This window comes from Diaphorina citri, unplaced genomic scaffold (genome assembly GCF_000475195.1).
Source record: "Diaphorina citri unplaced genomic scaffold, Diaci psyllid genome assembly version 1.1 scaffold940, whole genome shotgun sequence".
NCBI classification, from domain to species: Eukaryota; Metazoa; Arthropoda; class Insecta; order Hemiptera; family Psyllidae; genus Diaphorina; species Diaphorina citri.
The window spans coordinates 88,174-113,482 of NW_007378371.1; the positions used below are offsets into that span (position 1 = coordinate 88,174).

The following is a 25,309-nucleotide window of genomic DNA, read 5'->3' on the forward strand; positions in this document are numbered from 1 at the left end:
ACAAGAAGAATACATATCATTTGTCCGCCATTTTGTTATCCCCTACCCTCTTCCTCTCTCTATCTCTCCTCTTCTCCTTCTCTCCCTCTCTCCACTCACTCTCTCTCTTCTCGCCAGTCTAGCATTCAGTCTTGGTTGGTAGTGCGGTCTGCCTTGTAACGCTATGCCGCGGGTTCACATACCTGACACCTGGAGGTACGGATAATGCTTCGTCTCGTGGCGGCTGACTTTCTCGTCTATCATGACCATTGATGGCTCTTCGTTTTCGCTAAGAGACTCACATCCCTCTATTCATTATTACCCTCCTTTTATTTTATCTCCTTGCATAAAACCTCACCTCTCATAATAATACCAATAGGTATGTAAAACGAAATCGTATTTACAAGAAGAATACAAATCATTGTCCGCCATTCCTATCTCTCTCTCTCTCTCTCTCTCTCTCTCTCTCTTCTTTCCCTCTTGTCCTTTTCTCTTCTCGCCAGCCTAGTTAGCTTGGTTGGTAGTGCGTCTGCCTTGTAAGCGCTAGGTCGCGGGTTCAATTCCCGCCCTGGGCGGTAACGGATAATATTCGTTTTCGTAGCGGCTGACTTTCTCCTATCCTGCCCTCCTCTTCGTTTTCGTTTCGATATTTCAGTCCCTCTATATTAAACAAGAGTTTATATTGAAAAAAAAACACCATACTTATCAAGGTCTTAGCTATTTTGTTACCCCCCATCTCTTCATTGTCTGGTTAATCCAAATACCAACCTCGTCCGACGTTGCTTAACTTTATCCCGATTGAGCAAAGCCGCTTATTACTTTCCTTATCCTATAATAAGGAAAGTAATGTATGTTTTTTTTTTTCTTTCACATTTCCTAGGACCACATACCCAGGTATTTGCTACTTGACAACTTCTGTGTTGTTTGAGAGATGAAACCAAGCAATTGCTTCTCTAAAGGGGCAAATAACCCCTAAAGAACGGGTTAATTTTATACGAATCTACCAAGCGATTGAAATTTATGTCCGGGCCCACAAAGTGGGTTAAAACTGGCCGCCTACTCACGTTAACCTCAGCCAGTCTGAGTGAAGCAGGGAAAAGCCAGCAGTACGCGATTCCCCAGATGGTCACCCATCCGGATAATAAGCACACGCAACTTTGCTTAACTTCAGTGATCCATTAAAAACAATTTAATTTCATTGTTGCTTTCAAATGCTCGAAATTTACTATCAGCCTATCAGGTCATTTCCCTCTAATTATTTAAAATATTTAATTTAAAAAAGACTTTGGCCAGCCTAGTTAGCTTGGTTGGTAGCACGTCCGCCTTGTATAAGCGCTAGGCCGCGGGTTCCATTCTCGCCCGGGGCGAATTTTATCCTGATGGGATAATGTTCGTTCTCGGAACGGCTGGCTTTCTCCTATCCTGTCTTCCTTCTCTCTTCGATCCTGGGCGGATTTCATCCTGATGGCTGACTTACTGACTTTCTCCTATCCGGTTTTCCTTCTCTCTTCGATTTCTGGACGATAGGACCTAAGCTTTTACAGTTCCCTCTGTCAAACCTCTTTAAAGAAAAAAGGCTTGGTTTCATCTCGACTAGCTATTTTAAACATTGTTCTGTATTAAGAGGACCTAAGCATTTACAGTTCCCTCTGTCAAACCTCTTTAAAGAAAAAAGGCTTGGTTTCATCTCGACTAGCTATTTTAAACATTGTTCTGTATTAAGACCATTATTATCTCTAAGATGTACCTATTGTTATTATAAGTTTTGTTGTTATAAGGACTAAGCTACTTGTCATCACCAGTTATATTTTTTTGTTTCAAAGTGTTATTTCATATGTTATGTTTTAGTACCCTTTCTTTATATTGAATTAATTTATTGAATAATATTATTATTTTAAACATTGTGATAGAATTAAAGAAAGTAAAAATATTTTTTATTACTATTTAAGTTTTAATAAGCATATAAAAAAAATCAAACAAAATAAAAATTAAAATTTTAAAAACTATAACCATCTCTTCTTTTTATCATTTATTAAATAGTAGGTAGACACTTTTTGAAAAAACTCCAATCATTCAGCCAGTTCTAAAGGCCAAATGGCCGGCTTGGTTAAAAACATTTTCTTAGAGGATAATCTACGGACCAAACTACGTAAATCCTGACCAATTTCATCAAAATCGGATAAACGGTTCAAATGTTATACGCGATTGAAAAGCAGGATTATATTACTGCCGTGAAATTATTGGGGGTATGTAATATGTCAACTGCATTATAAAACTGATGAAAATAAATGAACTTTGATATGAAGATACCGCCGTGAAACTTTTTGGGTATGCAATATGGCATATGATTTTTAATTCTCCGACTTTTTATGACAAAGGTACCGCCGTGAAACTCTTGAGGTTATGCAATATGGCAACTTTTCTTTCTCCATTCTCAAGAAACTGCCGTGAAACTTTTGGAGTATGCAATTTGGCAGATTTTTGTCGGTCGCTTTTTCGTCAGCATTAATTCATGTATAGAACCTTTGTGATAAACAAAAAAAAAGTGATATCACATTTAGGTGTTCACTAGGCTATCAGCATTATTGTGTATTATATTACAGACTTTACCAATCAATAAAAAATATTATTATGTATTGCTGTTATTACGGAGTGAAGGTAAAATTAAATTCAGGGGCACAAGGTAAAAAAAAAAAAACATTTTCTTAGAGGATAATCTACGGACCAAACTACGTAGATCCTGACCAATTTCATCAAAATCGGATAAACGGTTCAAATATTATACGCGATTGAAAAGCAGGATTATATTACTGCCGTGAAATTATTGGGGGTATGCAATATGTCAACTGCATTATGAAACTGATGAAATAGGAACTTTGATATGAAGATACCGCCGTGAAACTTTTTGGGTATGCAATATGGCATATGATTTTAATTCTCCGACTTTTTATGACAAAGGTACCGCCGTGAAACTCTTGAGGTTATGCAATATGTTAACTGCATTATAAAACTGATGAAAATAAGTATGAACTTTGATATGAAGATACCGCCGTGAAACTTTTTGGGTATGCAATATGGCATATGATTTTTAATTCTCCTACTTTTTATGACAAAGGTACCGCCGTGAAACTCTTGAGGTTATGCAATATGGCAACTATTTTTTTTCTCCATTCTCAAGAAACTGCCGTGAAACTTTTGGAGTATGCAATTTGGCAGATTTTTGTCGGTCGCTTTTTCGTCAGCATTAATTGTAGCCATTCAAAAAATATTCAGGGGTTCCAAGACGCTCTGTATAGTTCATTAAAAAATAAATAAGCAAAGCCGCTGCCAAAAGATTCCTGGAAAATTACGTGTAGTGACACATCATCCTAATCGAAGAAGCATGGTTTATTTTATTTTTTATAAAAAACCGAAGATTAAATCAGATCTTCTTTATATGTACTTATGTCCACACAATGTTAGATTATGTCCATACAATGGACAATGGTTTCTTTAGTAAACTCCTTGATATAACAAGATGCAATGTATTTCTTCAAATAAAGCACACACCTTTCGATTAGTGAGAATCGATTAAATCAGATCTTCTTTATATGTACTTATGTCCACATAATGTTAGATTATGTCCATACAATGGTTTCTTTAGTAAACTCCTTGATATAACAAGATGCAATGTATTTCTTCAAATAAAGCACACACCTTTCGATTAGTGAGAATCGCCAACAAAGGCAATTTTGATTTAAATTTGTACGTATGACTCCTTTTTTAATTGGAAATATTAGAATGAATTTCAAGGCGGATTTTTTTATTTTTTTTCTAGAGAACTCACACAATACCTCTCTGTTTTCTTTAGAATTAGATCTTCTCCTAATATGAATTAAATCAATTTTTTATTTGGATAGGTCTGCTTTTTTTTTTTTTTTTTTTTTTTTTTTTTTTAAGTTTAAAAACCCTCAGATTTTTTCCCTCCTGAAAAACTTCACATTTCAAAATGGTGTCTTTACTTTACAAAGAAAAAAAAAATATGTTACTGGACGAAATGTAAGTGAAAAACTTGTAAATTGTTTTGTGTAAACAGAAGAAGATGTAGGTAATTTCTGCAGCCTTTTTTGTCCTTTTCAAGTGAGTTCACACACGTTTACTGAAGAATCTAAAGATCTACTGTAAAATAAGTTACGAATGAATTGTTGCGTTTATAAACCTCATAATTTCGACACAAAACGAGTTACAAGCCTTTGATGTACATCATTAATATTTTATCTACAAGAACAAAAAGTACATTACTACATAGCTAATAAGAAAATGGTGTGACCATAATCTACAATACCTAGTCAACAAAGAAATTACGGATATACTGATCCAAACTGGTACGTTAGATTTACTCAAAATTAATTGATTCACCCAAAATAACATCTACAGGTCTTTTTTTTTCTTTAGGGGTAATCAAGAATTTTCTCAGCTAATTTGGCCCTCTTTGAGCGAAATTTCTTACTGCCCTTGCCTATCTCATAAAAATCTACTTATAGTGTAAAAAAGACCCTAATTTATGTACTTATCTTGCCAAGAGACATGAGAATCTAAGAAAAGAGAAAAGTTAAAGAATATTGAAGAGAGGGACCTAAGAACTAATATCAACTCAAATAATATGACAGTAAAATAAATAGAAAAAACAATAAATAATATATGCAACGGTCATTAATAGAAAAAAAACAGAGGTTCGTATTTACAACAAAAAATAGATAAACAAAATAGAACATAAATAAAAATAGAACATTATTAGCCAGGATCACAAGATAAGTTTAAACTTGGTTTAAGCTAAAAAAAAGAAGAAGGATTAATTGGTTTATGACAGGGACCATTGTCGCAGATTAAAGTATGGTTAACTTTTTAAACCAAGTTTGAACTCAGATTGTCGCCCCGGTATTAATAGGGCAGATGAAGATTTTTTTATTGAAATATAAGGGTGGGAGGCGAGGAGGGAACGGTGCCAGTTTTGGTATTTCATGAATTGATAAGGGGAAAATTTATTTCGTTTTAGTGTTTAGTGTTTCCTGTAGCCCTGATGATGGAGGGAGTGCCTCCGAAACATGTCGGCTTTTAATAAATAAACTGTAATAATTCTCAAGCGATTATAGGTATAATTGTATATTAATAAAATTGACATTTTTTCCCCTTGAGAGGAAAAAGTAGGAAAAGACTGCTTTTCCTGCCGCTTTTCCTGCTGACAATTGAGAATAGAGACAGGGGGAGAAGAAGAGAATATATTGAAGAAAGCAGAAGGTCAAAGAAAAAAACCGAAGGTCTCTTCAGAAAAGTTAAAAGAAGCTGTATTTGTCAAACTCTACTTTTCCCAAGATTAAGGTTTAAGAAGGTTTAAGTATAAACCCTAATACAATATTTTTTTCCACCTAAAAAAGGGTTCTTTTAAGAATTTGGGACACTAACCTACGCATAGCTGTACAACCAAATCAACCAATGTGGTCAATGAATAATTATGTAAATAAAAAAACATTTTTTGAAGCAAACTTCAACATTTTACTAGCCTTTAAAAGGGCGACAGAATATTTTTGCTTTTGGGGCATACAACCAAACCAACCAATTTGGTCAATGAATAATTATGTAAATAAAAAACATTTTTTGAAGCAAACTTCAACATTTTACTAGCCTTTAAAAGGGCGACAGAATATTTTTGCTTTTGGGGCAGGGTAAAGATGCCCTATCCTCCTTTTTTTTTAAGAGGTTTGACAGAGGGAACTGTAACTGCTATGGTCTTATCGTCCCGAAATCGAAGAGAGAAGGAAGCTTTATTTCTCTCTCCTAGGAGCTAGCCATTGACTTTGTTATTATTGAACATCGAGTATACGGGGGTCAAATAAGGTTAATGTTTGGTTGAACCCAAAGATTACACAGAGACTGCTCTACTGTCCTATGTATAGACTATAAAGTGGCGGAAAAGTCCTGCAACCCTCGGAAATACAAAGGCTCCAGACACTGAAATTTGGCAACTAGGAGTAGACTACTCCTGCTGTGATGAACTCAACAATTTTTCTATCTTGATCTGATAATGACACCCTGACTGGTATCGAAAGCATCTTAATACGTTCCTTCTACATAAATTGAAATTGTCTTCATAAAAAAATAAAAAATAAAAATATATATATATATATTTTATTTGAATTACTCGTCTCATTGTACATTTATTTGTTTAATTGTTTATTATTGAACATCGAGTATACTGGGTCAAATAAGGTTAATGTTTGGCTGACCCCAAAGATTACACAGAGACTGCCCTACTGTCCTATGTATAGATTATAGAGTGGCGGAAAAGTCCTGCAACCCTCGGAAATACAAAGGCTCCAGACACTGAAATTTGGCAACTAGGAGTAGATGGACTCCTGCTGTGATGGACTCAACAATTTTTCTATCTTGATCTGATAATGACACCCTGACTAGTATCGGAAGCATCTTAATACGTTCCTTCTACATAAATTGAAATTGTCTTCATAAAAAATTAGAAAAAAAAAAATTAAAAATATATATATACTCGTATATATTTTTTATTTGAATTACTCGTCTCATTGTACATTTATTTGTTTAATTGTACATTCATCTGTTTATTTGTACATTTATTTGTGTCATTGTACATTTATGTTTATTTGGTATGAGCAGAACCATTTTTTTTAATCCCTATGCTCTTTGACCTGATTAGATCTTTTGTAATGAATCATGTTCACATGACCGGTTTTTATCTTTAGAACTTCTGCAGCCTTCCAAAAAAATATTCATTCTTCTAATCAGGGGTTTGCAGGACTTTGTCCCCAAGCTGTATATTGATGATAATATGATAACACACCCAACAGGTAAGTAAAACACTGGGTACCTAGTCTCGTAGGTACTTATATACTCGTGGCTTCCTTCCTTAAATACTGATAAGTTTTGTAATGACAACACAGACTGTTTATCGCAATGTAGGCGAGGTCAATGTGTTTCGCACTGGGTACCTAGTCTCGTAGGTACTTATACACTCGTGGCTTCCTTCCTTAAATACTGATAAGTTTTGTAATGACAACACAGACTGTTTATCGCAATGTAGGCGAGGTCAATGTGTTTCTACGGAAATTTGACCCTCTATATTCATTAATTTCTATGTTTAAACCCTGGTTCTTAGCTAACATTTCTTCCTTTTCCAGTCTTTCACTGGTTCTTAGCAAAAGGAAAAGGAGAATGTCCACACATAGTCCACGCCGTCGGTCAACGTCCACTGCCTCGACAACATACCTCGCTAGATTCACCTCTTCACCTCGTCGATTGACGGCGTCGACTATGTGTGGACACAGCTTAATATTTCTTTTCTTTCCAATCTTTCATGTTTTGTATTCCAACTGGTTACTTTCTGGTGTTTTCGTGTTGACCGAGCATCTAAAGAGGAAGTATCGTCTCTTCTTGCCCATCTGATGAGAGGCATTCTAGGACTAGGTAGAAGTTGTTTGATTGGTGCGTAAGTCCAAGGATTAGAGCAGTTGGTCAAATTATTATTAAAAAAAAAAACTTGATCTAATGTTGCCAATTTTCCAGGTGGATCTTACAGAGTTGCCACCTCTCTGTTGTGGACCTCATCGCAGTCCTAAGCTAGTGGGAGGACTGGATAGCAGACGTCAGTCCTATATAACACGTGGCAACAGTGTGGACAGACAGAATAGTGTTGATAGACAAGGTAAGAATACACGCTGGAGGGTTCGGGTTCGATACCCGGCGGGGTCAAAAAATTTGCCCGGGAATCGAACCCAGGCCTCCTGTGTGCAAGCCTAGTGTGATACCCACTTGGCCATGGAGGTTGCTTAGTATCATGCAAATGATTGATTCCGTGACTGGCTGTTGCGAGGCCCACTCAGCCTCGTGAGGAAAATGAGTAGCAGCTAAACTGTTAGGATTATTGAGATATTTGGAAAATCCTACCTGCAGTGAGCACCAAAGTTGTGATATAATAACACAAAGAGGAGGAGGAATTTTTAAATTATGCTTGTCACAAACATCGTTCCCCGATTATTATATCTAGATAAACTTTACATGACTAGACTTGGACTGGAACCACCAACCTCCAGATCCAAAGTCCAACGCGTTAACAACTGTACCACTGAGGTTGGTTATAATAACACAAAGGAATGACATGTTTTACTCGTTTTCTCTTCCAGGCAGTCAAATCGAGAACGTGAATCGTCAGCTACCTCCTACAATCCCGTCTACACCACTCATCAACCTGAGAAAACGCCTTGCCGACCCCCTGAGTGTATCCCTAGACCCTTTCCCTAACAAGGCCCTGGATAGAATAACATCCTCTATGAAGACTAGCTGTAGATCCTTACAGGTAAGATCCCATGCAGGAGGTCCCGGATTCGAAACCCATCATTGACAAAAAAAAAAAAATCACTCTTCTTTTCGATTGCAAACGTATTTCAACGGGTTACTTTCTGGTGTTCTCGTGTTGACCCAGCACCTTATAGTCCATCTAATGGGAGACATATGTACTACGACACAAACTACAACACATGAGTCTAATGTAGCAGTCTCTTGTTTTATTGCTACGAAATAAAAACGGCGATCCAACGCTCGTGTACAGACGGGGTGGACACCCTTTTGTTATACCTATCTAAAAGCCCTCAACCTGTTTAACTTCATATATAGGAGTATCAGCGCGAACGACCTACTCTCCGTAGTGTTAAAACGCCTAAAATTGGGGAAAAAACAATAAAACCTTATCTAGTCCTGTTCTGAAACTTACATGTTTCTTTTTCTCTGCAGGTGGTGAATTTCCTCAATGATCTCTACACATTATTCGATAGGATTATCAAAGGCTATGACGTGTACAAAGTGTCCAGCTTTATTGACTAAAGGTCAAGGAAAATTCATAGTAAAGGATTTCATCGTTATGGGAACCTATTTATTCAACTTCAAGTTGCCCAAACAACACAAAAGAAAGCTTGTCCGATTTTAGGTATGACGATAAAAATAAAAACTTGCTTTTAAGCAAAACTTAAATTTTTGGACTCTTAAAAATAGACTCTATTTTACAAAGACTCTAAAACCTCTACATAAAATCATTAATTTTAAAATATTTTCCATGTTTAAAACCTCTACAGAAAAATAATCTGAAAACAAGGAGTTTCCTCTGTTTTATAATCGACTTGTAAAATCAGAAGAAAAACTCAAGATACCATATCAAGTATCGTAGAAATATTTGCAGAATCACAACCAATCAAAATAAGAAGATTCTTCCATTCAAATAGGTACGTTATTTCAATAAAGTTGGGTTCATTGGTGGAAAATTGCATTCTTATACCTTATGTCCTTATTTCTATTAAATAAAATAAAGATCTATTAGCTGAAAAAAGATACGTTGGACTCTTTTTAAAGATTCCTCTGAGACAGAACAAAAGAGCAAACTATCCGCAGTCTGAAAACCGTATTTATGAACAAAAATCCTCGCTCTCAAGTTAGACTGAAGTCAATTTTTGACAGTCAGATGTTAGGAATTGATGCTTTGAGCTTTGGTGCTACTTGGGAGCTAAGAATTTGTTCATAATATTGGTGTAAGACTAGTGACTGGGGTACGTACAGTTGAAGAAGTAAAAAACTCAAGTATAGGGTTGTAATCAACTTGAATGTTTTCTTTTTCCCATCAAGATTTCCTTAACAAAAGTCAGAGGCACACTCTTGTAACGCCTAGTTTTGTAAGTTAATGTGGCACATTTAGGATTTTTTTACGATTCCCGATTTCCCGTACACCGAACACATCACACGAGCCTTTTCTGAATTTTCAGGAAAAAGCCCAAAGGAAGATGTTAGGGGACTAGATTATCATTACTATTTTGTTAATTACAAGTACTTTTACTTTATTTAGACTGCCAGGCCGGCGTGGAACTGAGGAGTCCCTTTTTTTTAGCATTTTCCCCCCCCAACAACTGTGCATATCAGTCTAGTCTTATATGCTTACTAGCTGAATTCCGTCGCTTCGCTCCGGAATCCCGCTAGTTCATCCCGAGGCATGGCCAAACTTGTGGAAAAGGCATGGCCGAACTTGTATTTATCAAACTAAAAACATAAACGAAACTCAAATATTAGGCGAGCGAGGAAAAGTTTTCTCTCCCGCAGTCTCTGCACTCTGTGTATTTCTTATGGGGAGATTTTAGCGATCAAAAATTGATCATATCTCAAGATCGGTTTAGATTTTCGCAAAATCCTTTCTTATTGCACACCCAGACCATAAAAGGAATATTCCTACCAAATTTAAGCTTTCTAGGTGTTGTGGTTCTCGAGATAGAACGATCAGTGTGTGAACTATGAAATGTGAATGAGTGAATGGATCTCGTTCTTATAATAGTCCTATTTGGACAGGATACACAAAATATATTCTAGTCTACATTTTGGAGAGGGCCTTACTTGGTTTCACACCGATCCCCCGTGGTGATATGATTGCACAAGCACACATTATTGGAAGCACATGTCCCGCCATTCTGACATGGGGGAGTACAGGTGAGTGTTGGACACTGCACTGAACTGGCGTTCGCTGAACTGCAGGATTCATTATTGCAGCTCTCTGAAGTACAGTTCACTGGAACAGAGGAAAATATTTAATTCCCGCCACCCATCAGACCGTCCGACAGACCACGGTCTGTCAGACCGCCGCGCGCCGGAATGTGTGTGGCAGAAAAAGCTTCAGGCCCAGATCTCTCAGACGGTCTGACAGACCTTCGGTTCCTCCTTTGCAAGAAGTTGTTGATTTGGTGACGGTCAAATCTTGAGATTTGTCAACGCTTTCTGACCCGTTCGGTGCTTGAATATCACTTCTTGCTTTTTGACTTTCACTTGTATCCTTCTTTGTTAAGTTGGATAACTCAGACTTCTTGGCCTGTGACTGGCTGGAGCTTGTGTTGGCTGGGTCCTGAGATTTCTTACTCTGTGATTGGTCAGTGGACACCGCTGATTTGGAGGATGTTGGTGACTTATCTTGCAACTCCTCTGAAGACTTTTTCAGTTCAATGCCACAAATTTTAATCGTCTGCACACTCTCCAAACTATCCACGCTTTTTTTCGCTGGATTTTCACCTGAAGCGGCCAATTCCAACGTGTCAACTCAATGCCGCAAATTTTAATCGTCTGCACACTCTCCAAACTATCCACGCTTTTTTTCGCTGGATTTTCACCTGAAGCGGCCAATTCCAACGTGTCAATTTTCTTGGCCATCTTTTTCGGTAGCACAGTTTCGACTTTCTTCTGCTCATCTTCGTCCTTCTCCTGAACAAGTTCCAACTGGCCGTCCGTACTGCGCGACGAGAGGGTGCGAATTTTTTTCGGTTTCAAATCAGACGGATTTTTACTTTGTATTCGAACTTCCTCGGATACTTGGATGGTCAGATTTGCATCTTTTCCATCACCACAGGGTTCGTCTTTTGTACCGAAAAACTGAGATCGTCGCTTCTTCTTCTCATCGTACAAACTGGACTTAATGTCTTCTCTCCTGTCCCCGCCCTCTAGAGATTGACTCTTCGAGGCCTCACCACGACCTCCAATACTGCTCCACTGTTTACCTTCATTCGTTTTACTAGAACTTTCTCTCTCTTCTTTGCCACTATCAGAGCTCACAGCAAGTTTTTCTTGGCTGCCACGAACATCAGAGACTTTCTTATCACAGGGGTTTGCTTTCTTGTCACTGGTTTCTTCAGGAATAAAGTCCCCGGTCAGATCCAAAGAGCTTGCACATTTCATCGCCTGTGGTCCACTATTACTCGTGTCCACAGTTTCACTCATCTCGAACGCACTGTATCGCTTCATTTTGAAATCCGCACTCCGCAGGCGTCGCACGTTTTTCCCATCGAACGGATCCATGTTTCGTTTTGAATCTAGCGATAGAGAGAACTGAACTTTCTCGTGTTTGCCACGAGGTTCACACTCTGAGAGTGATAGCTGTTTAATGGTCTCTGAAATGGGTTTCGAGATTTGTTTGGACTTGGACAGATTCACCTTGGGATCTTTAGACTCCTTCTCATCGATGCTTGGTAGGGAGTGAAGCTCATCCTTGTCCGGGGCTGAAAACTTGAGTTGTCGTGGGTACAAGTCATGGAACGTACTCTTCTTCCGTTCCGGCGTGGCAAAGTGAAGTTGTCTCACATGCTGACTTTCATTTCCTCGCAGTAAACTTTCCGAGCTCATGGAGAGTTCATTACGAAGTTTTTCCAGACGTACTGTACCGGAAGCAAAACTCGAGTCAGAGTAGCGGAGACGTACAGGTTCACTAGATTCACTTTCAACGAGCGTTTTAAGAACGGGAGACTTGGATGTGATTGTAACACGCGGGGCCTGAATGGTCACTTTAAGTGCAGGATCACACAGAGGGGAGATGGAGGTACGGTTCGCTTCTGCCGTACGCGGATGAAGACGGTCAGGTGACAGGGCACGTCTTAGGAGTGGGGATCTTGGCTCCGCGTTTTTATGTCTTCCGAGGGATTTCTTCGAAGAGTTTGGTGTGGAGACGTTAGGTGAATAACACTGGGTTTGGTTGGAGCTACCAGGATGATGATGCCCAGGCGGGAAGATCAGAGGACTGGGTGATCGTGTGGGGGAGGAAGGTAGAGGAGAGGGTGACGGTGTTCGTGCCAGCGGTGACAAAGGTATTTGTCCAAGTGACTTGCGGCGGTTCGTTGAATGAACATTGATGGCAGACGTATGTTTCAAGCCATGTTTTAACCCGTGTAGTGTACTTGGACGTTGGTATTGTCCGGGGGACTGAGGGGACAACGAGGGTCCTGTAGAACTACCAGGAGACTGAGAGCCATCCCCAGAGATAGTATCAGGACATGGGAAACCAGTTCTTGTGGCAGGAGAAGGTTCTGCCACAGTGAGAGATCTGGAGTAGGTTTGAAAACTTTTAGTCGGTGTCAAGGCGGGGGGCTGGATGTTACCCAACAACTCGACGTTCGCTCGCTTGTGACTAATTTTCCGGAACAGAGGACTTGGTTTGGTTGATCTCCGCTTGCTGTCATGTCCGAGCTCTCGCTTTTGTGTTTTTTTATACTTGTGGTGGGCGCGCTTTCCGGCGAGTTTCCCTTGACTGAATTCTCGTTTTCGGCCACCTGACTTGATGCTTGTATTCTCTAGCGGTGTTGCACACAATGTCGCGCGCTCTCCGCCAGACATGAGTAGCTGTAACACCTGGGTGTGATTGAGACCTTGGACCGGTTGTGTATTGACATGCGTGATGAGATCCCCGGGTCGAAGTCCAGCTTCGAATGCGGGACTGCCGCTATCTACTGCCATGACCAGATGGTGCATTGTGTAATAGTCCGAGTCACCGAGGTAGACACGCACAGTGTTGACGGTAAACCCGTACCCTGCTGGACCTCGCCTGATGATGATGGGTGGCTTCAGCGTAGTCACGAGAGGTGAAAGCTCACGACACGGTGATGTGTCCCTCGAGCTTGCTGTGCTTGAGCCACCAGGGGATTGAATAGGCTGGATCTGATCATCAGAAGGAATAATCAGAGACAAACCAGTTGCTGAGAAACTTTTGATGACAGCACGAGATCGACTGTTCCGAGGTTGATTCGTGGAACTGCCGGCTTGTGTAGCACTTGTGGAAGGCGTAATTGAAATATGCAGAGGACGACTGGCAGGTTTATCAACAATGGTGGTGGACACAGCGTTTGCAATGGCCTCTTTCTCATCATCAATGGAAATTGAAAGACGTGGTATGTTCTCCTTGTGGAGTCTTCGTTTTCCGATTCCATGAGAGCTCTTGATTGTAAATTTTACAAAGAGTACCCAAAGAGTTTACAAACTCGGTATTCTTTACTTATGTTCATTTGGGATTAAAGGGACTTTGGAATTCGAAGTCGTGCTCCTTTTAAAATAAATTTAAAAAAAAATCATTTGGGATTTTAGACCTTCCAGACTAGATGTAGGTAGGTACTTGAGAAATCACCTGTTTCCTCTTTAGTCTGGTACTTGATAAGGTTCATTTTCGGGACGGCTGGCTTTCTCCGATCCTGCCTTCCTTCTCTCTGCGCTTTCCGGACGATAAGACCTGGGCAGTTACCTACAGTTCCCCCTCTATCAATCCTCTTTTTCTTCTTCTATCGTTCAATCCGCTTCCAAGAAAAATCGTAGATTGTGTAAGTACAAAACTTTTGACCGTAATAATTACCTATAGGTAGGTCTTTATGTCATAGGACTAAGGAGAAAGCCAAATGGATGTCCCCTTTCAAACACCCTCCACTAGTGGACAAAGAAATTAGTAGCAAAATAGTGATGAATGAGGTCCTGGAGCCTGTGTAGATAATTATTATTGTTAGGTAAATAATTATAAATACATAAAATATATATACCAATTTCGTTGTTTTATAATAAAATTATGTAATTAAATTACCTACCTATAAGAATCATTAAAAACTTTATTAACTATTCGTAATAAAAGACATTGTGTCAGGCTGATTCAGAGTTTGTCATGCACCAATAAAAATATTGTGTTGAAAATTTTGTCAATAGAACTACTTAGGAAGGTACCTACCTACCTGAGTGTGAAAAAAAAACGAACCATCTAATGGAGGAGTTGCAAGTGGGTAAAAATTATAAATAAATGGTCGATTCCTATGTAAAAAGTTAAGAAAAATCCAAATCTGAGGTCAAAACTCCGAAAAAACAACTGTAAAAGGTCGAAAATTCAATTTTTTTAATGAAAAAGTTCAAAGATTTGTGACGTCAGACTTAACGCAGTTGTTATTTTTGTCCGCTAGGTAGCACCACTATGCAAGCACGCTAGCGGAGGAGCAGAAAAAACTGCGCAGAAGCGTATGCGCACAAACACATTAATGCGTTGCCTGCAAGGGAGCTTTGCTCGGGACATTTGATGTGACGTCATCGCCCTTCGTTTTCTTTGTACTTGAGGTGAAATATCGTCACTTTCTGTTTGAGAGGACTCCGGAGTACTTGTAACAACATGAGCAACAGGGCTGGATGAAACATCACTTGTTGAACTTGTCTCATCCTTCTCGGAGCTTTTCCTCGGTGGTGTCACTTCTAGAGAGCTTTGTGAAGACAGTTGAGACTGAACTTTCTTATACTGGTGTGTACAGGAGGAAAATGTTCCCAAGGAGAACGAGTCCTCAGTCTCATCTGTGTCTTCACCAATGTCATGGTTATATCTCTCCATTCTGGAGTCAAAGTAGCTTGTATCTTCCTCATCATCTAGCTGAGGTATAAACTCTGCTTTATGTCTTAGTAAGCTGTTCCAGTCCAGATTACTAAAATAAGGGTGTTCCTTCACTTCATGGGGTCCACCAGTTCCCAGTCTATCACGAGGGTTTTGTTGCAGCAAGTCTGTAATGATACTTTTAGCTTCTACTTGGATAGGCCAGTCATCTTCACTTGGCCACTCAATGTCATCATTTACAGTATGAGCAAACAGCTCTTCTGGTGTTTCTCCAAAGAATGGTACACACCCAACCAGGAACTCATACAAGATGACTCCCATGGACCACCAGTCAACAGGTTTACCATAACCTTGTCTGAGAATAACCTCTGGAGCAATATATTCTGGAGTGCCGTAGACTTGCTTATCAGAGAACTGCTTGGCATCTCTTTCAACATAACACTCGTACAAGTTAGTAGCCAATGACATGAGACCCATCTTACTCAGACCAAAGTCTGTTAATTTAATATGACCAAGAGCAGTGATGAGTAAGTTATCTGGCTTCAGATCTCTATGCACAATACCATAGCTGTGCAAATATTCAACAGCAAGTACTGTTTCAGCAAAATAGAACCGTGCCATGTCAGCAGGCAAAGGTCCCGTGTTTTTCAAGAGAGATGCACAATCTCCTCCCTCAACATACTCCATGACCAAACACAGATGCTTCTTAGTTTCAAAACTGCAATACATGGTGACAACAAATGGATTATCTGTGAAGCTCATGATATCTCGTTCTGCAAACACTTGCTCCATTTGATTCCTCAACATCAAGCTGTTCTTGATAATCTTCTTCATGGCAAATCTCTGTCGAGTTTCTTTGTGTCTTACAAGATACACAGATCCATATGCTCCATTAGAGATTAGTTTGATCACAGTAAAATCATTTTCATTGGGTGTTTTGCTAAACTTGTCTTTCTTGGAACAATATGAATCACTGTTGGACTCAATGGAAGTGTCAGTCAAGCTAATGTTCTGAATATCATTGTCCAAATCAGAAAATACAGTCTTATTAATACCAAGCTTGCCAATGATGTATTGAGGGATATCAGCCTTTATTCCCTGAAGAGACTTGGCATCTCCCTCAGCCATTTCCAGGAAATGATAGAATTCTTCTGGATCAAACTCTAAACATTCCAGTAATCTTGCAGGACGTGAAATAATCAAGAGCAGTTTTTTCAGTGTAAATGTCAACACAGTGGCTGCTTCTAATGATTTCTCTTTGGTTTCAGTGAGCAAACGTTCTAACTTTTCACTCATTTCATAAAAGTATCTGCTTGAAATTAACTTTTCTTTAGATTTAAACAAACAATCTCTGGCAATTTCTAAAATTTGGTGATGAACAAAGCGGATAATGGGAGCTGCATCAGGGGAAGCAGTTTCTAAATTATTTGTAGCAAGAGAACTGTTTTCATTGATGAAGTTTGAGAGCCGGGTTTCCATCTGTTGAATAGCCTTGGGAAATCTCTCCTTGTACAGCATGTTCATAGCAATTATATCATTGTCAAGGATAGGTGAACGACTGGGACTACTCAAACTTTTAGAGCGTGGTCGCATAAAAGATCTTCTGATTTCTTCATCTGTGTCATTGGAAGAGAAATGTTTGGTAAGCTCATGCAGTTCATCAGACGTGGGGATATTTGGCAGCTGATGAAGTTTCTCTTGACTTGAACATTGCGAGGATACGTTGGAGCTCCCAGGAGTTGTACCGTAACCAGAAGATGGCAGTGATGCAACAGACCATCTACGTGTCCCATCAGAGCGACAGTCTGTGTTCAAATGATTGAATGGTCTCTTCATTGGTATGAATGGGAAGTGCTGGTTACTTGCAACTCGTGGACTTTCCAATGGACTGCTCGGCATTGGAGAGTAACACCGGGGTAATGTTGGTGAAGTATTTGCTATGAAACTTTTCCTATGGGCATGAATTCTACTTGTTTTCCGCAAGCAACCACTGGGTACAGTTAAATCTTTCATACCATGCAAGGTAAAGGTCTACTTAAAAACTAAATAAATTATCACAGACTAAACTGATATTAAGTATATTATAGCGTACATAGGTATTCAACATTATTCTGATAAAGTACCCTAATAACTTTATCCTAATCCTAAACAAGAAAGGTTCGTTCTCGGAACGGCTGGCTATTTCCTATCCTGTCTTCCTTCTCTCTTCGCTTTCGGGACAATAAAACTGTAGCAGTTACAGTTCCCTCTATAGTCTATCAAGTATAGGCAGGTACAATGTACATACATACGTCTTCTAAGTATTATTATCTTAAGTACCATCGATAGATAACATTATCTATGTAAAAATTTTGCTTCTTTTTAAACATAAGTACAACCATGTAAATATGCCACATTTAGAGGTCATTTTTTGACCTTTGGGCATTGGGCACTTTAACACTGACAGGTGTTGGCCCTTGAATCTTTTCAAACTGTTGTTGGGTCTGGGATGTTTTGGCCCCTAATCCAAAGATTCTACAAAGATTGATTTAATACTAAACCCTACCTACAGAACAAATTCTGTACCATTTGTGTGGGCAGTGAAGAGTACATCGATAGATAGCATTATCTATGTAAAAATTTTGCTTCTTTTTAAACATAAGTACAACCATGTAAATATGCCACATTTAGAGGTCATTTTTTGACCTTTGGGCATTGGGCACTTTAACACTGACAAGTGTTTGGCCCTTGAATCTTTTCAAACTGTTGTTGGGTCTGGGATATTTTGTCCTTTAATCCAAAGATTCTACAAAGATTGATTTAATACTAAACCCTACCTACAGAACAAATTCTGTACCATTTGTGTGGGCAGTGAAGAGTATTTTTATTTTCACTTACTAATCAGGGACATGGTATATTTTTTAACAGATTGTCAACAGAGTGTTTACCTGATACCTTTCGTGACTCTGTTTAGAACTTTGAAAAATGTAAATTTTGTAGGTAGTTTACTAATCAGGGACATGGTACATTTTTTAACAGATTGTCAACAGAGTGTTTACCTGATACCTTTCGTGACTCTGTTTAGAACTTTGAAAAATGTAAATTTTGTAGGTAGACGAAATGGGTTATGCCTACGCAATTACCTATAAAATTACAAAACAACAATTTATAATAATAATGATGATAATAAATAAACAATAGTAGATACAGCAATAACAAGTGAAAATTATAACAAGTTAATTAAAAGAAAAAAAAATCCTATTGCCATCCAAGAAAAGCGTAACACGTTCCAAGTCGATTATGTCTGTAAAAAATGGCTCAAAAATTGATTAGTTAATTACAATGTAAAAATTAAATGACCCTTGCCAGATCTTCAGTTGAATAAAACGGTCTCTCTCTCTCACTCTCTCTTTTTTGGCCAATTTAGTTCTTTTCTTGTAAATATTTACCAGGGTTTATACGCGTTTCCCGGAATGAAATTCAATGACTTTTCCAGGTCGCGTATATGTATAAACCCTGATTTACCTACCTCTCATTTTCGACCATAACTTTTTTGTCGCCAAAGTTCGACCATATTAAATTCACCATATTTCTGGCAGTTTACAATTTGAATTCACCGATTTCAAAAATTGAGGATACGTTGGAGCTCCCAGGAGTTGTACCGTAACCAGAAGATGGCAGTGATGCAACGGACCATCTACGTGTCCCATCAGAGCGACAGTCTGTGTTCAAATGATTGAATGGTCTCTTCATGGGTATGAATGGGAAGTGCTGGTTACTTGCAACTCGTGGACTTTCCAATGGACTACTCGGCATTGGGGAGTAACACCGTGGTAATGTAGGTGAAGTATTTGCTATGAAACTTTTCCTATGGGCATGAATTCTACTTGTTTTCCGCAAGCAACCACTGGGTACAGTTAAATCTTTCATGCTGTTTGACAATGAAGGGGCAGATTGTCCGAGATTTGATTTTCTCATTAAAACCAAATTAGAAATACTGCCTTCATTGTTTTTATCCAGCTCCTTCATTTTGCTCTTCTTGTCATTCTTATCAGAGTCCGAGTATCTCCTACCTCCATCATCTTCTACCCACAGTTTCTTATCCATGATTACTCGGTTCACTTTTGATTCTACGCTACTGTCAATAGGAGCAAATATGGGCACAACTTTGAACACTCAAAGTTTGTATTGTAAATTGAAACGAATAGCCTTTCTGTGGTCCAATCATGTTTGTTTAATTCAGTCATGACCTACTTTAACTCAACACTTGAGTACACATCTGTGGAGATGAATTCAAATAATTTTATACTTACAGGAAACATTTTGGTGGATAAATTAGGTACAAAAGAACTTTACAAGTTGGATATTATTCTCACAACACTGATCACAAGACACTAGTAACACTAGCTGATGAATGAGAAGAACTTTTTGTATCCTTTTCCATTGTTTTCCCAATCACTATCACAAAACATCTTGGGGGAAAATATTAAATAATGAATGAAGACAGACACCACAAAAGTACAAAATCGATACAGCAAATGTGCGACGTTGCCTGATGTTTTTACGATGGAAAAATTCCCTGTGTTCTTCCAGAAAAAGTCCCTCGCATTGTATGGCAAAAATCCCTGTATTTGACTGAAGGTTAGTAGGTAAGTAGTGTTTAAATGCTGTTTGTGTAGGTACTGTAGGGAACTATGTAGATTGGCAACCGAAATTTTTACCGTCCCAATTTAGAGAATTGAACAACTTTGCTATGGATATTTTATTCACTGAAAAAAAAGGGGTCACAGTTACAAATGTCACAATACGTACAGCGTCGTGTTTCAAAACTAGCTACCGACCTCCTCATATTTACCTCACCCAGCCTGAGTGCGGAAGGAAAAGTCGGCAGCACGCGATTGATCAGAAAATTAAATTTACCCATCCAAATACCATTCAACCACGCTCAAGCTTAACTTGAGTGATCTATTGTGAACTGGTGTATTCAACGTGCTATCGCCCTTGGCTAAAGGTTCGGTAAGAAAAAATACCTCCAGCACCATTTCCCAAGGAGCTCTTATAGGCTTCTTATAGCTCCATGAAATTTCCCTACGCCAAAAAATCCCTCAGTAAAAATTCAAGTTATAAAAAATCCCTCGCGTAAATAGACAATTTATTACGTCTGGCAACACTGTATATCAAAACAGCTGACTGGACGAAAGTTAGGCTGGCTGCACACGGTCGGCACGATAAAAATTGATATTCATTGCACGTTGCATAAATAAAATCTGAGTTTTCAGGCGTTTTATAGTTATTCATTTTAATCACAAGACACTAGTAACACTAGCTGATGAATGAGAAGAACTTTTTGGATCCTTTTCCATTGTTTTCCCAATCACTATCACAAAACATCTTGGGGGAAAATAATGAATGAAGACAGACACCACAAAAGTACAAAATCAATACAGCAAATGTGCGACGTTGCCTGATGTTTTTACGATGGAAAAATTCCCTGTGTTCTTCCAGTAATGAAGACACCACAAAAGTACAAAATCAATACAGCAAATGTGCGACGTTGCCTGATGTTTTTACGATGGAAAAATTCCCTGTGTTCTTCCAGAAAAAGTCCCTCTCATGGTATAGAAAAAATCCCTGTATTTGACTGGAGGTTAGTAGGTAAGTATAGTGTTTAAATGCTGTTTGTGTAGGTACTGTAGGGAACTATGTAGATTGGCAACCAAAATTTTTATCGTCCCAATTTAAAGAATTGAACAACTTTGCTATTTGGATATTTTATTCACTGAAAAAAAAAGGGGGTCACAGTCACAATAGGTACAGCGTCGTGTTTCAAAACTAGCTACCGACCTCCTCACATTTACCTCACCCAGCCTGAGTGCGGAAGGAAAAGTCGGCAGCACGCGGAAAAAATCCCTGTATTTGACTGGAGGTTAGTAGGTAAGTAGTGTGTAAATGCTGTTTGTGTAGGTGCTGTGCTGTAGGGAACTATGTAGATTGGCAATCAAAATTTTTAACGTCCCAATTTAAAGAATTGAACAACTTTGCTATTTGGATATTTTATTCACTGAAAAAAAAGGGGTCACAGTCACAATACGTACAGCGTCGTGTTTCAAAACTAGCTACCGACCTCCTCACATTTACCTCACCCAGCCTGAGTGCGGAAGGAAAAGTCGGCAGCACGCGATTGATCAGAAAATTAAATTTACCCATGGGTAAATTAAATGGTATTTGGATACCATTCTTGGTTGAATGGTATTTGGATGCATCCAAATACGTACCATTCAACCACGCTCAAGCTTAACTTGAGTGATCCATTGTGAACTGGTGTATTCAATGTGCTATCGCTCTTGGCTAAAAGATCCGTAAGAAAAATACCTCCAGCAATTTTTTAAATGGTCGACAGTCCGAAATCAAAATTTCCCAACGAGCTCATGTAAATTCTCATGTAGAGCTCCATGAAATTTCCCTACACCAAAAAAATCCCTCACTAAAAATTCAAGTTATAAAAAATCCCTCTCGTCAATAGACAATTTATTACGTCTGGCAACACTGTATATCAAAACAGCTGACTGGACGAAAGTTAGGCTGGCTACACACGGTCGGCACGATAAAAATTGATATTCATTGCACGTTGCATAAATAAAATCTGAGTTTTCAGGCGTTTTATAGTTATTCATTTTGTCTAATGGAGCAGTTGTAAAAGGGGAGAAATTATATATTAATAAATGGTCGATTCCTATGTAAAAAGTTGGGAAAAATTCAAATCCGAGGTCAAAACTCCGAAAAAATAACAGTTACTGTAAAAGATCGAAAATTTTTCTCTGTAAAAGATCGAAAATTCTAATGAAAGAGTTCAATGATGTGTGACGTCAGACTTTACGCAATTGTTTTTTTCGCCCGTTAGGTAGCGCCAGAATGCAAGCACGCTTGCGGAGGAGCAGAAAGAAATGCGCAGAAACGCATGCGCACAAACACATTAATACGTTGCCTGCGAGGGAGCTTTGCTCGGGACATTTGATGTGACGTCATCGTGTACGGGAGCGTATGTCGTGACGTCAAAGTTCAAGAATTACCAGTATTTTTTAAATCGATTTATCTCGGGATCTAGAAGTCGTAGGAGAAAAAGAAAAATTCCGTTGGTCCTCGTTTTTCCTGCTCTATGAGCTAATGGAGCAGTTGCAAAAGGGGAAAATTATTAATAAATGGTCGATTCCTATGTAAAAAGTTGGGAAAAATTCAAATCCGAGGTCAAAACTCCGAAAAAATAACTGTAAAAGGTCGAAATTTTTTTTTTTATTTTCCGTTCTAATGAAAGAGTTCAATGATGTGTGACGTCAGATTTTACGCAGTTGTTTTTTTCGCCCGCTAAGTAGCGCCAGTATGCAAGCACGCTTGCGGAGGAGCAGAAAGAAATGCACAGAAACTCGGGACATTTGATGAGACGTCATCGTGTACGGGAGCGTATGTCGTGACGTCAAAGTTCACAATTTACCAGTATTTTTTTAAATCGATTTATCTCGGGATCTAGAAGTCGTAGGAGAAAAAGAAAAATTCCGTTGGTCCTCATTTTTCCTTAAATTATTTCCCTGCAACATGTGTGGCCAATCTGCTCAATATTTCAATCATAATTTATAACATCAAAGCAGAAGAAGTTTCAAAATTCATCTTTTATAGTAGTAAATCCTTTGCTCTCGTGAACGTGAATGATCATGCCTGACTCAAAAGTGGCAAATATTTAATAGGTGTAGGAGTGATGAGGGAAGGGTAATACTAGTTTTTTTTTTTATTATTATTTTTTTTAATCTAATAACAGTAATAAAAGGAATTTTTTAATTGTGTTAAACATACTTAAATGTCTGTCACAAATATCGTTCCCCAATTATTACACCTGAATAAAATTTATGACTTGACAGCCCACTCTGAGCTCTGAGACCTACTCGTACGTATGTAGTATCTACAAATGAATGTGTATAATATGTAGTGCACACTCGTATGCTAAACCGCAAAACAATTCTATGTATAGGTATGTAGATGTAGATACATGTAGATTGTAGATGTGCAGTAGGTGGATAGTAAATACAATACCACAAGACATTAAAAAAAGTGTAAAAAATAAATAATATTGAAAAAGGTGTGCGGTTTACCAACAGAGTGTTAATTTAGCACTTTTTGCACCATGTCTGATAGTCTAAATTAAAGTTAACTCGGTAGCTCTCTCTTTTGGCCAATTTAGTTCTTTTCTTGTAAATATTTACCAGGGTTTATACGCGTTTCCCGGAATGAAATTCCATGACTATTCCAGAAAATTTCCATGAGTTTTCCAGAAAATTAAGGGGCGGAGGTGCTTAAAAATCAGTTAGATTACCCCTTCATTTAAATAAAATATGCAATATGCAGAACGTCAAGGCATATGAGGGGGAATGCGCCGCAGGTCGTTTTTCGGAAAAACTTGATATTTAATTTGAACATTTTTAATTTTTAACCGGGTGGCAAAATCCATGACTTTTCCAAGTTTTCTTTATATTTTCACGATTTTCAATACATTTTGGCTGATTTTCAGATTCCATGACTTTTCCAGGTTTTCCAGTTTTTCCAGGTCGCGTATAAACCCTGATTTACCTACGTCTCATTTTTGACCATGACTTTTTTGTCGCCAAAGTTCGACCATATTAAATTCACCATATTTCTGGCGGTTTACAATTTGAATTCACCGATTTCAAAAATCCACAAAAGGTTCCTCTTGGATGGGTGCGAGTTCATTATTCAAGATATCGGGAGGTTTAGGTTGGTTACTCTGGATATCAGGAGGTTTAGGTTCGGATTTACTAGGCGTCAGATCTTCCAGAAGTTGCTTTGGTGACACCTGAAATCAGGGAACAGTAAAAGTATTTTTAATTTTTTTTTATATTTATTTATTAAAGTATTTTTTAATTTTATTATTTTTAAAGTAAGAGTCTATAAAATTTGTAAAAAGTCTAGGTATTAAGCATGAGAAAAAAGTAATATCTCAACTGGCTTGTAAGCGCTAGGTCACGGGTTCGATTTGTAACGTTGTTACAGATATCCTTGGCCGTTGTTACAGATCTCCGTTTTTACTTTCTATTACTACAGTATAGCGGAGCTATACTAGTAATGAAAGTATTGCAATCGGTCCAAATTTTCAAAATCGGGAAATGTGTGGAAATATCCGTTTTGGGGTCCCCTGATTCCAAAAAAGTGGTTTTTAGCCCATGGTCTGTACGTACGTACGAACGTACGTACGTACGTACGTACCGTAACGTACAGAACGTGTACGTAACGTACGTACTACAGGTTTAAATGGGAAAAAGTAAATAGTTGTGAACAAAATATCTCAAGAACGGTTTGTCGTAAAGCGATGAAATTTGGTATGCTATCCCGGTATGGTCCAAGAACGCGACTGTAACAATTTGGTAAAAATCGGACAGTCACCCATCCAGATATTAACCAAAGTAATTGTTACTAAACCCTCATTTCGTGGAAAATGTTGAAAAGGTTGTGAACAAAATATCTCAAGAACCGTTTGTCGTAAAGCGATGAAATTTGGTATGCTATCCCGGTATGGTCCAAAGACGCGACTGTAACAATTTGGTAAAAATCGGACAGTCACCCATCCAGATATCAACCAAAGTCAATGTTGCTTCAAACTTCGGACTTGGAAAAATTTTCAAAAAAAAAAAAAGTTCAATTTTTGGACACTTTTTAATGATCCCTCATTACGAGGGGAGTATTTTAAGATAGGAAATTTTCGACCAAAAATCGGCCGCCGTAGGCGGTTTAGGCTCGGGACTTGGAAAAATTTTCATTTTTTTTTTATTTCTTTTTTTTTTTTTCAAATACGTATTCCGCAAATGTAATAGAAAGTCGTGTGATGTTCACACCAGATTTTTTTTATCCTTCTTCTTTCTTTCAATATTCTATTTGTCTTTTATCTCCTCAACTCTAACAAAGTACACATCATTAGGTAAGCTCAGACAAAGTTGGGAAAACTTTGAGAAGAGAGAAAGGGGGGGCGGAAAATCAAATTCTTCTCCAAAGTATCCTTTATACTATACTTTTTATCCTTTTAAATAAAGCGAGCACGAATTTTCACCACCAGGTTAAGCAAAAGGATATACGTATATCTCAGGCAAGACT

The 25,309-nt window shown here is 38.3% G+C and overlaps 2 protein-coding genes and 3 long non-coding RNA genes across 5 annotated transcripts in view; 2 read left to right on the top strand and 3 right to left on the bottom strand.

Moving 5' to 3' along the window:
• The window catches only part of LOC103513210 (receptor-type guanylate cyclase Gyc76C), a gene marked incomplete in the record, with an annotated part of 53,885 nt that extends 45,020 nt beyond the window's left edge, over positions 1-8,865 (top strand). The window contains 1 exon segment of the mRNA XM_026826473.1: positions 8,776-8,865. Coding sequence (XP_026682274.1) covers positions 8,776-8,865 — 90 coding nt within the window.
• Positions 3,234-3,920, bottom strand: LOC113469060. Its single transcript, XR_003392600.1, has 2 exons — positions 3,676-3,920; positions 3,234-3,528 (listed from the first exon to the last, which is right to left on the bottom strand). It is a non-coding gene; the product is annotated as an uncharacterized LOC113469060 (long non-coding RNA).
• LOC113469061 lies at positions 6,537-7,091 on the bottom strand. Its single transcript, XR_003392601.1, has 2 exons — positions 6,978-7,091; positions 6,537-6,856 (listed from the first exon to the last, which is right to left on the bottom strand). It is a non-coding gene; the product is annotated as an uncharacterized LOC113469061 (long non-coding RNA).
• Positions 8,866-10,409: 1,544 nt separating the features above from the next.
• On the bottom strand, positions 10,410-19,643 carry LOC103513211 (microtubule-associated serine/threonine-protein kinase 3). The gene is made up of 5 exons (XM_008478023.2): positions 19,063-19,643; positions 14,892-17,166; positions 11,080-13,738; positions 10,723-10,999; positions 10,410-10,585 (listed from the first exon to the last, which is right to left on the bottom strand). The coding sequence occupies exons 1-5, from the start codon at positions 19,262-19,264 to the stop codon at positions 10,410-10,412; spliced, it is 5,589 nt and encodes a 1,862-aa protein (XP_008476245.2). The 5' UTR covers positions 19,265-19,643.
• On the top strand, positions 17,774-18,406 carry LOC113469059. The gene is made up of 2 exons (XR_003392599.1): positions 17,774-18,157; positions 18,269-18,406. It is a non-coding gene; the product is annotated as an uncharacterized LOC113469059 (long non-coding RNA).
• Positions 19,644-25,309: the final 5,666 nt, after the last annotated feature.

What these genes read in the sequence shown, in the direction of transcription:
- LOC103513211 (XM_008478023.2), bottom strand. Translation starts at nt 19,264, where the DNA reads ATGGATAAGAAACTGTGGGTAGAAGATGATGGAGGTAGGAGATACTCG. An exon ending in GTTGGAATTGGCCGCTTCAG is followed by an intron (nt 11,000 to 11,079) that starts GTGAAAATCCAG and finishes GAACTGAAAAAG; the next exon opens with TCTTCAGAGGAGTTGCAAGA. An exon ending in TTGCAAAGGAGGAACCGAAG is followed by an intron (nt 10,586 to 10,722) that starts GTCTGTCAGACC and finishes CCTCTGTTCCAG; the next exon opens with TGAACTGTACTTCAGAGAGC.